The sequence below is a fragment of the Camponotus vicinus genome, unplaced genomic scaffold (assembly GCF_025532165.1).
Source record: "Camponotus vicinus isolate PSW18456_S1 unplaced genomic scaffold, iyCamVici1.0 SCAF_9, whole genome shotgun sequence".
In the NCBI taxonomy this organism is placed as follows: Eukaryota; Metazoa; Arthropoda; class Insecta; order Hymenoptera; family Formicidae; genus Camponotus; species Camponotus vicinus.
Genome location: NW_028141981.1, coordinates 5,213,057 through 5,228,162, shown reverse-complemented (window position 1 = coordinate 5,228,162; position 15,106 = coordinate 5,213,057). Strand labels below are relative to the sequence as shown.

Sequence of the window (15,106 nt, the reverse complement as noted above, 5' to 3'; positions counted from 1 at the left end):
ACTGCCACACGTAACATTTATCCGCGAAAAGCGAGCGAACGTGCTTGCCCGTGGTAAAACGCTTTTCGATAATAATGTCATCGGACGAGTGCGTCGACGACATAAGTGTGCGTGGACGACACGAAGCGATGATAATGCGGTCCAGCGCAGCGCTCGCCAGGTGTATTGTATGCATCGAGTGAGAGAATAAAATCTAGTTACTAATCCTACGCTAATATGTGCAGTAAACAAAATCTTTATTTTTCTCTCTCTCTCTCGCTTTTTCCTCTCTCTCTCTCTTTCTCTTTTTTTCTCACACTGTATATCGTTTTCGCGTCCATGTGACGGAATTTAATAGCTCGATATGGCGCGAGTCCATTAACTGTAGAGTTTCGCAAATTGAAGCGTACTTGGATGCGCGCGCGACCCAAGCCTTCACTAATCCATTAGCAACATATTGAGAATTGTTGTAGTTTCAGAGAAAAAATTGGTAAAAATTTCTCTATCTCTATCATTTATAACGCATATAGAAGTGCCTTTCTCTCCATCCTTGTCTCTCTCTTTTTCTTTTTCCCTCGTACACGTGTATCGTACACAAATCGATTCGCGCGACTTGACTGTAATTCACAAATCATCGAGACGTAAAAAATTGGACCGAGTTCCATCGTTTGTTAATATCGTTTACCATCGAAGTAGCAAACACATTGCGCTTTCCCTTGGGCAATATATCGTATACACGGGATGTGTTTGGCGCAGCACTACAGCTTAAATCCAATTTTTTTCGCATCAAATTTTCATGCCATATTATATAGAAAGATTCTCTCTACACTCCACCGCGAAGAATCCATTTGCGAAAAATTGAATCTAAGACGTTTTGCCCGCATACCGAATATTCGTACCCATCTACGGAATTCAAATAACTGTTGTAGTCTACGAAGTCTGTTCGCAAACAGGAAATGCGTCAGGAATATTGTACCTACAATTATCCTTAAGACTTTCGTATTGTAATCTAGTAATAATAAAATAGAAACGTTAAAATTTTTGAAAATTCTCAATTTCTAAATTATTAATATTTATCATACGTTTGAACAAATCAATCAAATTAATCAACGGAATTAAATAATAGACAGTAAGAAAAGGGGAAAAAATAGTTTTAGGCAGAATTTTTTCAGATAATAGTCCAATATTCGATACGAGATGAAAGCGTATCTGTAAATAAATGCGAAACACACCCATGACAAAGTGCCATGTTCGTTCGACGTACTTTCTCGCACATAGGAAGTTCAATTTCGTTCTTCAACCTCGACGGTCCTCATCGTCCCTTTCCGGTAGATGTAGCGCGCTGCCAAGAATTCGATGGGGCATCATTTCTTGGCGTAGCACTTTTAGGAATAGAGAAAAAGCGAATAGCAATTGTACGCCTCTTGTAATATCGTTGTAATGGAACTTTGTATTGTTGCGTAATAATTATACATTCGAAATATAATCTACGTAATTTAGATTTTATTTCGTGCATTACAGGATATAGATGAAGATAAAATTTCCTACCGATATATTCGGCATAAACAATCATGATATATTGACATCATTGATATTTTATCGTATCAATTTTACCAAGTTAATAATTGGTTGTTAAACGATTTAATAACAGCTATTAATGGGTTATTAAACAATTTAATAACAACTATTATTATACTCGTGTTTTATTTTTCACATAACTCAATCTTCTGTGTTTAAAGTATTATTTTTTGATTCACAAAATTGATTCGATTTTTAATCTCAGACAATGAAATAACACAATGAAAATATGCACATTCTTTGACGGTAACAAATTCCAGTCTTTGCATAGTCACAGTACCTCTTTTTTTCGAGAATTTCTTGCTACACGCAGGAATTCCGGGCGACATTGCAAGAGAGTCGTCTTAAAAGAAAGAAAGAAAGGGAGCAAGGATTAACGAGTAAAGAAGAAAAATATATAGAATAATAAAAAAGATACCAGAGAAGAAAGAGAAGAAACAATTACATATCTCATTCCTCTTGAAATGCAGCATTTTTAATTATCTTTTTTTACTATCATATTCTCCAAAAAAATTATGCTTTTTGTCATCTTTAATATATATATAAATGTTCTTTTTCACAAAGATTTTTAAATATTTTAAGTTTATATGAAGCTTTCCCGAAAAAGAGAAATAAGTATACAGTAATAAATTATGAAAAATATTTCATAAATATATTCGAGATGCATATTCAAAAATCTTATTTTTCTAGAAATTTTAATATAAAAAAGCAAAACCATCTAAATAAACATTATTATTATTAAATGATGATATTAAAAATATATTTGTTTATTAAATATATTTTTACAATTGTGTGAAATTGCGTTGAAAGTTTAATGATGTATTTCAAAAGAGTAGTAATGAGAAAGATTAGCGTGTAATGCTAGCGAACATCCGATAATCCGCCCAAGTCTCGATGAAAGATATAAAATTAACCAAAATCCCAGTCCCTTTCATCTCCATTCGAAGACTCGATACACGCGCATTTCTTTCCTTTGAAAACTTTCTCTATCAGACCGACTTTCGTATCGAGCGCCTATTATAGAACGAAACGCAAAAAGATGAGGATGCAAATGGAAAACGAAGGCAAAGATTACTATACGTAACAAAGAAAAAAAAATAGATGAAAATAAAATGTTATGTAAGCCGATATGGAGACTCGTAAGCTTTAGAAAGCTGAATTCACTTGTTGCACTTTGCAAATGAAATATTATTATACATGTATCTGGATCATAGATATATGTCGCGTATATAATTAGAAGCGACATAGATTCGATAATCTCGTCTCGCCTCTAAATATTCAATTGAGAATGTTTCTTTAGATTCTAAGATCGTGAAAAGATAAAAGAAGGATATTATTCCCATGTGCTGCCAGACAGCAAAAATATAACAGACAATATGCAAAAGTTGGATGCAACGAAAAAAAATTATATTTGCATTCAATTTTGTTTATAATGAACCGTCGTCGAGCGCACACTTGTGTGGCTTCAAACAATGTTGCAAATGTATTCACATTCAAAATCAACCCCTAGGCTTCACCCTTTCGTTTGCATGCGTTCATCCTACCGTATCACTCGAGTTCTCGACAAGCTTATACTTCGATTTCGATTCGCGGGAAGAGATGTAACAAGAAAAAGAAGGGAGAGATTACTTTATTATTCTGGAGTAAGTAAAGCATGATTTACAACAATAAAAACGTGACAATGAGAATCTAAAAACAATATTACAAGAATAATAAATGAGATATTAACGCCAAATGGATCGTTATAGAAGATAAACTTACAAGCTAGATAGAAAAAAATACATTGACGTACGATATAAATATAATAATAGAGAGCTTGAAACCATTAGAAAATCATAATATGTCTATATCTAACAGGAGAGAAGATTAATTAATTACATCAATCGAGATGAGAAGAAAGAAGCGAAAAAGAGAGGAGACGGAAGGAACAGACTCGTGACGAGCGCAAGCAGCGGTAGCAGCAACGACGAGGAGAAAGCGGCGCGTGCCACCGAGTGGAGGCAGAAAGAGGTCCAGAGACACCGGTCCGCGTTCAATACGCATGCGAGGTAAAGCGTGTGCGCGGGCGCGTACAACACGGACCTCTTTTCGATCGACGGTGTCGGTGGCGGCGGTGGCGGTGGCGACGGCAGCAACGACGACGGCGGCGGTGGTATCGGCGACGGCGACGACGACGACGGCAACGACCCCACGACGTCGACGTCGGCTGGCTCGCGGCGACGGCAACGACGCATCGGTGGCGGCGCCAGCGGCGGCCGCAGCAGGTGAGCGGCGATGTGCGGCGGCCGCACACGGTTCGACCCCCGATACAGTCGTGGAGGGAGTGCGAAATCACGCTGACGCCGTGAGTGGCGCGCATCACGTCGTGCTTGAAGCGCTCCAACGTGTCGATCGAACGTGTCATCGAGGACGTGAGTGAACACCGGGCAAATTAAAAAAAAAAAAAGAAAAACAACACGAGAGAAAAGTTGTTATAAAGGAGGGAGAGTTGCCAAAGATCTTGCGAGGTGGAAAAGAAAAGAGTCGATAGTGCGGAAAAAAACTTGGATAGTGTGAAAAAAAGAGAACAAATAAAAGGAAGTTGATGCGGAAAAAAGTCGGAAGTAAAAGGCGATGTGAGAAACAAAGTCGGGTTTAATAGAGAAAAAGAAAAAGGGTTAAAGAAGTGCTAGAGAGAGAGAGAGAGTAGAAATGATAACACACGCAAATCTCCGGATATATTGCGAATAGATTGACGATATGATCCCGCGACGCGGAGAAGAACTGCTACCGTACATGCGATCGACCCGCTTCCCGATCAAGATCCTCTAAAGCCGGTCTCCGGAGTCTCGAAAGCTTCCGAAATAATCCAGTGGTCCAGCGCAGCCTCCAGCCTCCTCCAGCGCCGAGTGTCTCTCGCGCGTCGCGGATTCGCTGCTCCGATCAGTACTCGCGCGCGATCCGTCCGAACAACCCCGGTTGGTCTCTCTCGTCATCCCTGGAAATTCATCATCGAGAACGAGAAGGATGCGCGGATATCGTGTGCGTTATAATCGACAGCCGCGTCATCCGGATTCCGGACTTGACTAGATCTCTCCGAAGAGCGAAGAGGAATCCGTTGGATCAGTGTGCGTTTTCGAACAGTGCGGGTGGATGTACACCGACGACGTATCTTGGTGATCGGAGTTGCTATGATCGTGCCGCGTCACGTGGAACGATCATGATTTACTTTAGGCCGCACGACGGGAGGAGTCTGCGGTACAACGCGAACGCGAGACACTTGAACGTGCTCGTCGTACCGCTCTTTCCGCTCTGGATTATCGGCGCATTCTGCGTGAAGGACAGTAAGTGGCTGTTGAATTTGTTGTTGTGTTTTATCGTATTTGCGTGAGCTTCGAGGGGAATCGCGACTCGACCTGATTCTCGCTTTTCCCTCCGACCGTTCGTCAACTTTTCAGCTACTCGCTTAACTAACGTGAACGAGTTAGAAAGTTTTGCGAGGCAAAGTGAACCGGCTTAAAAAGAATTCTGTCTCTTGCAAAGTAGGATTTATAAAAATTCAATTTGTGCAACTACATAATTTACAATTAAATCGAGTGAATAGCCATTAAAATTATTTTAATTCCGGTAGAGGAAATAGCAAGCAAAAGCTTCTTGATATTTTAGCAAGAAGTATCATGAAATATTTGAAGTATCGTGAAATTCTTTATATATCAAAATTAAACGACGTATTCTTTCTCGGACACATGCATCCTATACTTCACCTCGAAAATTGTGTCGCAATATTTCATCCAACCGCGATAAAGCTTTCGAAAATTAAGTTTTGAAATGAAGCGCATATAATGAATTTCATCGAGTAACTCTCTTTCGTCTATCATCATTGAATTATCGCGTATAAACGACGTTTTGCGCGGACGGCGTCGCAGCGGTCCACAGTTGAACCGCGCTTAGGAATATTTTAACACCGACAGATCAAAGGCGCTCTCCCCTTTGACGATAGCCGCTTTCGTAGCCAACCGTGCCGTCAATGGTTCGTCGTGTTTGTATATCGGTGACACTGCGGCTCGTTAATCACCACCACTTACTTCGCCATCCCCCTTGGTCATCCGCAAATATGATCGCGCGACACTATGTCGTTTAAGTGATCGTGGCCCCTTAAGAGCGATACGTGTCGGCTCATCATTACGTGAGATGGCAAACGGTTTTCCAGAGATATAGAAAGAGAAGAAAGGAGAGAGGGGGAAAAAAATTAGCGTTGAACAGAACGAATCGCGCAATGATTCCGGGATGCGACGAGACGAGCCAAATTTGACGAGCGCGAAATTGTTCCGAAATCAAACTTCGTTCCCTGTCACGCAACTCTATCGTTCTGCGGATGAAAATACTCGCGGAAGAGTAAAATCTCTCGTTTTAATCCCGACGAGAAAAGAGATCTCATTTCTCGCGATGTACTCGTACCATCCCTGAGGCACGCGACGCGAGATTGATCCAGTAATTACCGCAACAAACCGGAAAAGTTTTTTACCGCGTTATCGTAGTGAGAAAGTTAATCATTTGCTGTCGACGAAATACTTTCCCGGAATGAAAGATATTAGCACGGTTCGTAATAAGCCACGGAAGTGTTAATGACGTCTAAGTGTGGACGAGGGATGCTTGAAAGACTCTCGCTAGATTGTCGTGATAATCTTAACGGCTTCGCTATTCAAATTTCCTCTACTGTATAATTTCAACCAACGACTTGGGTAGAATGTTGAAAATTAATTAAGATACATATACGTAACATCTTTCTATTTACTTAAATCGAATTGGAATAAATCAATGTATATTTTGTAAATTATATAACATAGCAATAACGTTCTTTGAAGAAAAATATTTGTTATGAATTTTTTTTTTATGAATTATTTTTTAAAAATTTTATTGATTAAACAGGTAATTATCGAGATCCTCAGAAAATTACATTTTTATCGCAAAATTCTTATCAATCAAAGTATCAGATTATGCGGAAATTTATATCATATTGTACAAATATATTTTCATTAAGAAATAAAAAGATTTGGCAGGCAAGACGTCACACAGATGAAAATTATAGATAACCAAACCGACTACAAAATAAATTGCCGGATAAAGTGGAACGTGACATTTGCACGCACAAAATAGATTGCGTCAAAGATAAGCTTTCTATTTTATTATGCTGGTCACTTAACGGGGGCGAATCGAGCAAGACTGTAGTCGGTTTCTCGATGAAATGTTAGAACCCTCGCATGCGGAGATGACCGTGCAAACTATTGGCTACTCTTAGTTGGTATTCAGTTGATTTCTCCGACCGAATATATAAGCGTGCATTGCCGCTTACAAAGGAACATACCGACAAACGGCATTATTCGACGCACGAGATGTTCCGTTTTAGCAAGCAGTGTCGACAAGACCACAGGCAAACGGCTATAGCGAAGCGCGGAATTTCAAAGAGTCGAGGAAATCTCGTTTCCATTGTTTGTAATCGAGATTTAATATCGATGCGATTCGCCCCATTAAAGCGCGAGAAGAATACCGGAAGCTCCGAATCGCCTGCGATATCATGATTTCAAGTATATCATTTCGTAATGTTTATGACTCAAATTACATTAATTAACAAAGAATATAATTAAAAAAAACACGTTCTATTATTTTAAACGACTCCGCATTCGTGACAAGAATTTTTCGAGACACTAAAATCTCCTTCGGGGTTCTTGGCTAGAATTTTTTGTCTGCTTAAACTCGTTTATTTCACTGAATTTTTCATTTTCATAATAAGGATCTTGAATATAATTTATCACGGACAGCAGTTTCATTATTCACGTCATTTCGCGAAACTGTGCTGTTCTGCTACCTGTAAAATCTATTTTATTATCTGTCAATGATCTTGCTAATTAATTTTGCATATTACTATCGAAGTAATAATGACTCCTATTTAATGAGTGACTCAGCATATCTGCCCTTAATTAATATTGTCATACTCAATGATTAGTCTCGCTGATAACATACGCGTAAATATGCATCAAAGTACGGCATGTCGTGCGCATTAATATCTCGACATGAATCGAGACGAACGATAAATTTGACGAGTTTATTTACCGCCGGTGATGATTAATTCCAGTGGATCGAAATTCGCTGAAATGGCAACAGAGACTATTTCCGCCCTTCTGCTCCCTCCCGCCTCACACTTTGCCATAAGTCAAAAAGTTACGACAAGCTCGCGTTACACGTTTATCATCGCTAACAGTTCTCGCAACTCATCATACAGACGGATCACGTCACGGCGTCATGCTGAGAGTTACAGTGTTTCCAGCAGCAGCAGCAGCAGCAGTAGCAGCGGTGGCAGTTCATCCTCTCGACAAACAGATTCCCATCTAGCCGCTAGCATGCGCCCCGCCGAATTTTAAATCGAGCTTAAAAGACCTGCCGCCAGACCAAACACAACGTAAGGTCGATCGTTGGTTTAACGTCACGTTGAAAGAATGCTTTCTAAAACACTTTTGGCCAATCCCGTACGTGCCCGAGAAAACAGCCAGCTTGATGATCGATAGTGCGCTCGCGCGCGTGCAGGAGCGTTCCCATTCTTACGCTCTAATTCTACGTTAAAATGCCTCCACGCCACGTTGTAGATTTTTGTTCCTCTACGCGTTTCCCATTTCATTACATATTTTCTCGAGGCAGACGTGCCGTGCGAAGCTACTTTACGTTTTTCGTATGGCTGACTGCTCTAATTTGTTTTTACGATGTACGTTTCGATACACGTGTATATCTTTGTTTAATAAAAACGTGAAAATCAAAATAATGCGATGTAAATTGACGCAACTTGGACAAAACTGATGGTAAAGTTGAAACGGTCGTTTTTGCCATGTACGCCGAATTGTACTCTGTGTACAGTATTCGTACGAAATTTTCGATTTCGTTTTTAGATAGCAATTCTGTTTTGTATATTGCTTTTTTGCGCAACATGTTGAACGAGATGAACATTCTGCTTTTTCGTAATCGTTCAATACGATTATCAATGTAGTTGTCTCTTTACGCGATACGAGTGTTTTTTTGTTCAAGCGATAACAAAATAAACGTAATTTGTCCAAAGTGGAGTGATTGCTTAGATTTATCTATCAATCACGCTCACTCCTAAAAAAAACATCGATTTATACATTTACGTGATTGAGTAAGCCATTTCATGACGCATTTATAATAAATAAAGATTTTGCACAAATAAGACTTTGGACACGTAAGGATTTTTTCTTGGGAAGAGAAGAATTTTTTTTTCGTTGCATTTATAGCTTTCCTTTTTAGCACTAAAAACTATTTTTAATAGATTATACGAGATTAAGATCGTATCGAAAATACCGGGACATATTCTTTACGTACAATTGCGTTATCGACCAGGTGATCAGTCTGTTAATCGAGCATCTGTCATTGTAACGCGGTTCTCGAAACGAAATATAGAACATTCCTTTCTCGGCCACGATGATAAGTTTCTCGTGTACATTTCTAGCCAGGTCGACGACGCTTCGCAACTCGGAGAACTTTCGTCTGTTGGAACAGTCTCACTGGCTTCTCTGCGGGATTTGCGCCGGATCAAGCCCAATCTCTCTTGAATTTTAATGACGCTAGCCGGACGAGCGAGCTACTGTGTACGTGTGATTTTAAACGCGTGCGGTTTGACTGACTCTTCTATGTCAGTCGTATATTTTAATCATTTCCCTTATGGCATGAGATTCTTGGAGAATGTAGACAGCTCATTGCATATATATGCCATTATTTAAATTATATTAACGTGAAATATTATATAGGCATCAAGGTTTTATCTCTCGCATACGCGCGATTTTTACTTTTTCTGTTGGGATTATTAGCGTACTGCGCTTTTAATTAATTCTCACATCAAAATCAAAGCAGACCGTGTTCTATGAAATTAAATTTCGCGACATACCGCCGGAGAATACATTAAAAATATAAGCCGAGTAATTTAATCAGAAGAATGATGAAAGTATTAACGATTTCTGATGCGTACATCATATATGATATATTCGAGATATTTTAATCAACCAATTGGCATATGCGCAAAATTTCTATTCATATTTGTAAAACATGACGAAAACTGCTATATTAACGAGAAATATGAAAGCTTACTCAATTAACAAAGATAGAGACAGAAAATTTTTTTCAATCCCATACACGCAGAAAATTGATATTGTGAGATTGACGATGCGATAACCATTATTGTGTCCTATTTGATCACGTTGTCATTTGTTTCAGGTTGAAAATTGCAATTCGTTACTACGTGCAATGCAATCAATAAAACCATTACTTATGTATCAATATTTACAAGTCGCGCGTATCGAATCTGTCAGTAAAAATAATTTCGGCAATTTTTGGCAATTTGAAAATTTTCAACGCACGAAATTTATTTTACTAACGTTTTCTACCGATAACGTAAGATGTCTGATTGTATCACGTCGCCAGCGACGAACGGTTGAACTCGCGCCATGCATGGAAAGCGCGCAAGTCGATTAATCGACCTTATGCATGTCGACGGCGCCGGTGAGAAAACTGTCAAGTTGAAACGTTATCACCGTCAGCCGCAGTAGCCATAAAAATTAGTTTTATATGGAGTTATCGACTTTCTATCCTAGTACAGACGACATTTTTATTATGGTATAGGCCCATACGTTCGCAGCAGGATGGATGTAAAAAATTGTTTAAGCTCGTCGTGTGTCACGGAACGAAATTCACGCGCACGTTATTCTCTTATTGCGCTCGTTGAAATTCAATGCGCAGCATAGCACTTTTCTCGCACATACGGTGTAATATTGAAATTATCATTCTCATTGTACAAAAAAAAAATAGAGACATATTTTCTTCAGTTCGCGAGTCATATGTCCGAAAAAAAAATATATTTTTAGTCCTCATACATTTAACACAATATCGTAAGTTAATTTATAAACGTGCCGATTGAAGAGAATAATTACGCTGACGGCATCGAAATGCGCATCTGTACATGTGCATTCTGGATTCTCCGGCTCGATTCGGATGCATTCAACTGCAACACGAAACGCTCTTAAAATCGGCCTACAGGCCTCGTGCTGCACGTGGTTAATGTATCGGATCCGGGTGTGATATCGGATTTTAGGTCGAATGCTGATATCGAATCTGCGTGAGCGCACACGACACGAAAATCGATTAATCGACATCGTGTACGACATCGTCGGTTACAACGACCCTGGTTTTACGATCAGCGCAACCGAGCGGTCCGTCCCTTTACCGAAGAATATCTTAGATGCCGCATCCGCGCGTCATCGCCGCGCTAGTCACGAACATGATAACGGGCGAATAATTTCTCGTCGTGCGATATCGTGAACATTATCGTCGCGATATTCATCTGACGATCGGAATAACTCGAATCATATCCCACCTCGTTTACGAGCCCGTTCGTCGTAACAGCGCATGATTTTGGTATCGTGGAGTATTACACGGTCTACTGCTCCAAGATCCCGCAATATGCAGGACAATTCTCTTCCAAGATGCTCGTCTCTCGTACGCGATCGTTCTTCGCGCGATCGTAATTTTCGCCGGCGTTTTCCCCAGTGATTCGCGTCCGCTAACAAATTTTACGATTGCTTATACAGCGTTATCCGGAAGGACGATAATGCAAATGGGCCTCAAATTGCGAATCGCCCATCGGTATATATCGCGAAACGTTATTAAATTCTCCGCGTCTAACTTTCGATAACTTCATTTAAAACTCCGTAATCGTTTAATGCCTGTGTTATCTACTGGTTATTGAGTTAAGATACTTTCACGAATGGACGCTCGCTGGTTACTTGTCGAGGACTATGGTCAAAATCGATCGAGCTCGGAATAGCGCATGTATTGCGATAACACAATCAGAGAAGGCTATTAAAATATACAACTAAAGAAAAATACACAATAGAAGAAAAAAATTATAAACGGGAGCGGATGATTGCGAAAATTAAGGATTATTTCAGCAAGTGTCAATGTTGCTTATTTATATCCGATGTTGTGCAATAAGTGCTGCGATAAAAAGGCACTTGTTTATTCTCGGAATACGGCTTTGAGATGTTTTTCACAATTGTAAGACCTTAAGTTCCTTTGATGGAATTGTCCGCCGTAATAAGCACGCTGCCGGCGTTGCAATTAAGCGAATTAACCCGTAACATGTTGAGGGAAAACTAAGTTCCGCGCGTACACGCGTTACACGCCCGATTGTTAATATGCGATAATATCGTTTTGGCAACCTCAATGATTGTAACAACCGTTCTCTACGCATTAATGTCTTTTATAGTTGGGCAAAGTACTCGCTGTCATCATGAATGAAATGGTTTTGAAATTAATTCGTAATACGACGAGAAATTCAATAACTGCTCATCGACGCGCTGAACTACTCTCGCCGAGTTCTTCACTACTCGGCAATTTCATTTAAACAATCGCAGCTTCATCTCTGCGTCGGGTAATTGCTGCAATTGCACGCGCCGACAATTTTCTTCGCCGTAATTTTATAAAAATCTATCCAACTGTAAATTTATATTTTATTGACAACGTGACAATTTAGCACGTTATATATTACATTAATTATAATACAATTAATCAGTCCTTAATGAAGATCAAAAGCTTAATAATAAAAACACTTGTCTGTCAAATATATCGTAAAAGTTTCAATGCGAGAAGATCATTAACGCAAATGTGTTAAGTGGCGATTAAGTCTCAACAACTCGTCGCGTGCGCGCATATATACATGTGTCTCTCTCTCCATAACTTCTATTAATATATTATACCAAAGTTATAAAGAGGAGAGGAAGGGAGAGAGCAGGTAACGACGGGGATATAGAGTGTCGCGTAATTGGAACGTAATTGGTATCGGAGCATGCCATGCAACATGGACTTCTATCGAACGTATGAAATCCTGCCAATACACTTTATTGCTCGCTAATTATTATATGTAATTAATGAGCGCTTGGGGAAAATGCTGCACAGTTAACGATTTCCCGGACTCACACCCAATGTTTCTTGCGATACACTGACATGTGACGTACGTAATGCATCGTGTATATTTATGATTATCGTATCTTGAAGTGCTTAGAGTTTCGCGTCGACTCGATCTAATTTAATCGAACATGCAACTGTTTAATAATAACTAAAGTAATAGTTTAATAATAACTAAAGTAAATTCGCAAAATTTGTTTTCGAGTCAGATTTTATCGCTGCTGATAATAAATCAAACGCGACGCGAAGAAGGCTGCTGCGAGGCATGAAAGATGCATTTACCCTTAAAAGAGGGAACAAATACTTTCTCAACGGCCTGATAGAACATTACGAGAGAGGCCGGTCGAACCCTCGGCATCTCTCCATCCATCCATCAGCAACTTTTCATAAAAAAACAATGTCCTCTTGCCCGCTCATGAGAGAGCCCTTAAGCTGAAAGCCCCCTTAATCGCCGGATATAAAAGCGGGCCTAAACAGTTTGCGCAAGCACGTTGTAACCGTTGCTAATTTAGCAGCGTGGGTGCCATCAAACGATGAATATTACACGCCTGGCCGTGATCCAAATCTGACGGCTGCGCACACAATTATCCGCAATAATCACGATGTTTAAACGATGAGAAATCTAGTTTTTTATAACCATGCTCTCGTAAAGCATAAAGTATGCAGAATTAAGTACAATAATATATAAGAATGAAAATATTTTTTTTTATATAAGACTATTTATATAGACTACTTAATCCTCTAGTTTTCAATCACATCTGTCTTTTAGCTCTCGTTCTTTTAATTATTATTATAACATTTTATTTTACTTTTATTATGCATTATATGATATTATATATTCTGTTCTTTATATCTTATTTTTATTTCTTGTGACAGTTATACATCATCTCTCGAGTCAACGACTATGTGCGGACTCTTTCAGAGATTACCCCGCGTCAAAACTTATTTACCATCTTTTATCCATTTATTCGGGTGCTTTAGTCGCCCAATTGCTCTTGTGACACAATAGAAGCGAGCGACTTTGCCACTTAGAGGTAAAACGACGACGCGGAACGACTTAAGATGGTGTGTTATCGATACTCTCGCAATCTCCTTGTATATTCCCTTACCTCAAAACTTGAGAGCGTATTAAAGGTAGCGAGCGAGAATTTGCGAACGATCTAATCAATTACATGCTTTAGGCTTACGTGCAAGGCTTATGAAATTACGGAGTATTTAGTTATATGATATAGTATATGTAAGAATTTTTTAGAAGTATTCAATATGATAAACTTATATTATTATATTATGATATGCAACTTTATTACTAAAAATTATACATTGATTTATTCGTGGATAAGTTGGCAAAGAATTTTTATCTTTTTAGTTTTTAAAATTAATCAGAATTAGATATTTTGACTTTATTAATACGAATAATGTATTAGATGAATTTTGGAAGAATTCAAGCACTTTATAATTTTAATAATTTATATAAAAAAAGAAGAGTATATATAGTTCACATACATATCGTTATTCACTCTTTCATAGTTTACATAGTATTTCACAGTATTACACAGTATTTTCATAGTTTACGAGATCGATGTATCTACCATCGATTCACCTCGATATAGAATCCTATTTTGAAAGGGTTATACTTTATACCCGACGTCAGAGTCGTATTTCCTTTATCTCTCGTCCAAGATCGCAAGTCGATGACAAGAGAACCGAGCTGTGAGTCTGGTATCGTCGATAAGCCGCCGATAATTCCAATCAGTCGCTTCCGGGAAACGTCACCGACGATCCATCGCCCTTACTAGCGACTACACACGAGCGTTCAACGACCCGACAACGGGCGCGCTTATGTCACGCAGGGGAAAAGCGATGTCTCGCCATAAGCCCTAATCTTGGCAATCTTCATATCCTGTAAGCGTTCGAGAAGTCGGGGCTCGGGCCTGCGAAAGATGCTTAGTCGACTGATGCTGCTATCGCGTTACAGGTTGCGACAGCGGCCGCAGCGGCACGTTGTATTAGTTTGGAGTGTTCTTAAGCCAACCTTTACTCCCCCATCCTAGACGAGCGTAAATTACGGATAAGAACAGGATGCTGTGCGCGCGCGCGCGCATAAGAGTTATCGTTGTGTCGTTCCTCTTTTACGAGCATAACATGCCTCTCGACGTGTCGCGTCTCATCTCGCCTCGTCGTCTCGACGTTGCCTTAACGTCGTCGAAACTTTTTCGAAATCGTTTCCACAAGGATGAGAATCGACTCTCGGGTCGTAAAACGTTATTGAATCTTCGGGCCTCTTGGAGCACCTCGAGGCTTCACAATGAGGCGACGAGCTGGGAATGACAGTGTACGCTAGGAAAAAGAGTAGGTAGTCGATTCAATTGAGATTTTATTAGAGCGACCAAACATTTTGATTTCAAGTATTGTATGATTTTGATAGATGTGCGTTACTCCAATCTTTCTCTCTCTCTGTCTTAGAGAGATCTCCCGAAATCATTTTCTGCAACGCTGAACATGCGAGTCGCCTCCTCGGATCGTAAAATCTTATTCAATCTTTTCGAGCACA

General features: G+C 39.5%; 2 protein-coding genes across 4 annotated transcripts in view; both read left to right on the top strand.

Moving 5' to 3' along the window:
* LOC145976686 (uncharacterized) overlaps window positions 1–15,106 on the top strand; it is a 156,078-nt gene that overhangs the window by 74,369 nt on the left and 66,603 nt on the right. The window lies entirely within an intron of this gene.
* LOC145976684 (neural cell adhesion molecule 2) overlaps window positions 3,441–15,106 on the top strand; it is a 194,167-nt gene continuing 182,501 nt past the window's right edge. Inside the window, exon 1 of the mRNA XM_083107989.1 lies at window positions 3,441–4,880. Within this exon, the coding sequence (XP_082964115.1) occupies window positions 4,757–4,880 (124 nt within the window). The 5' untranslated portion in view covers window positions 3,441–4,756. The remainder of the gene's footprint in view (window positions 4,881–15,106) is intronic.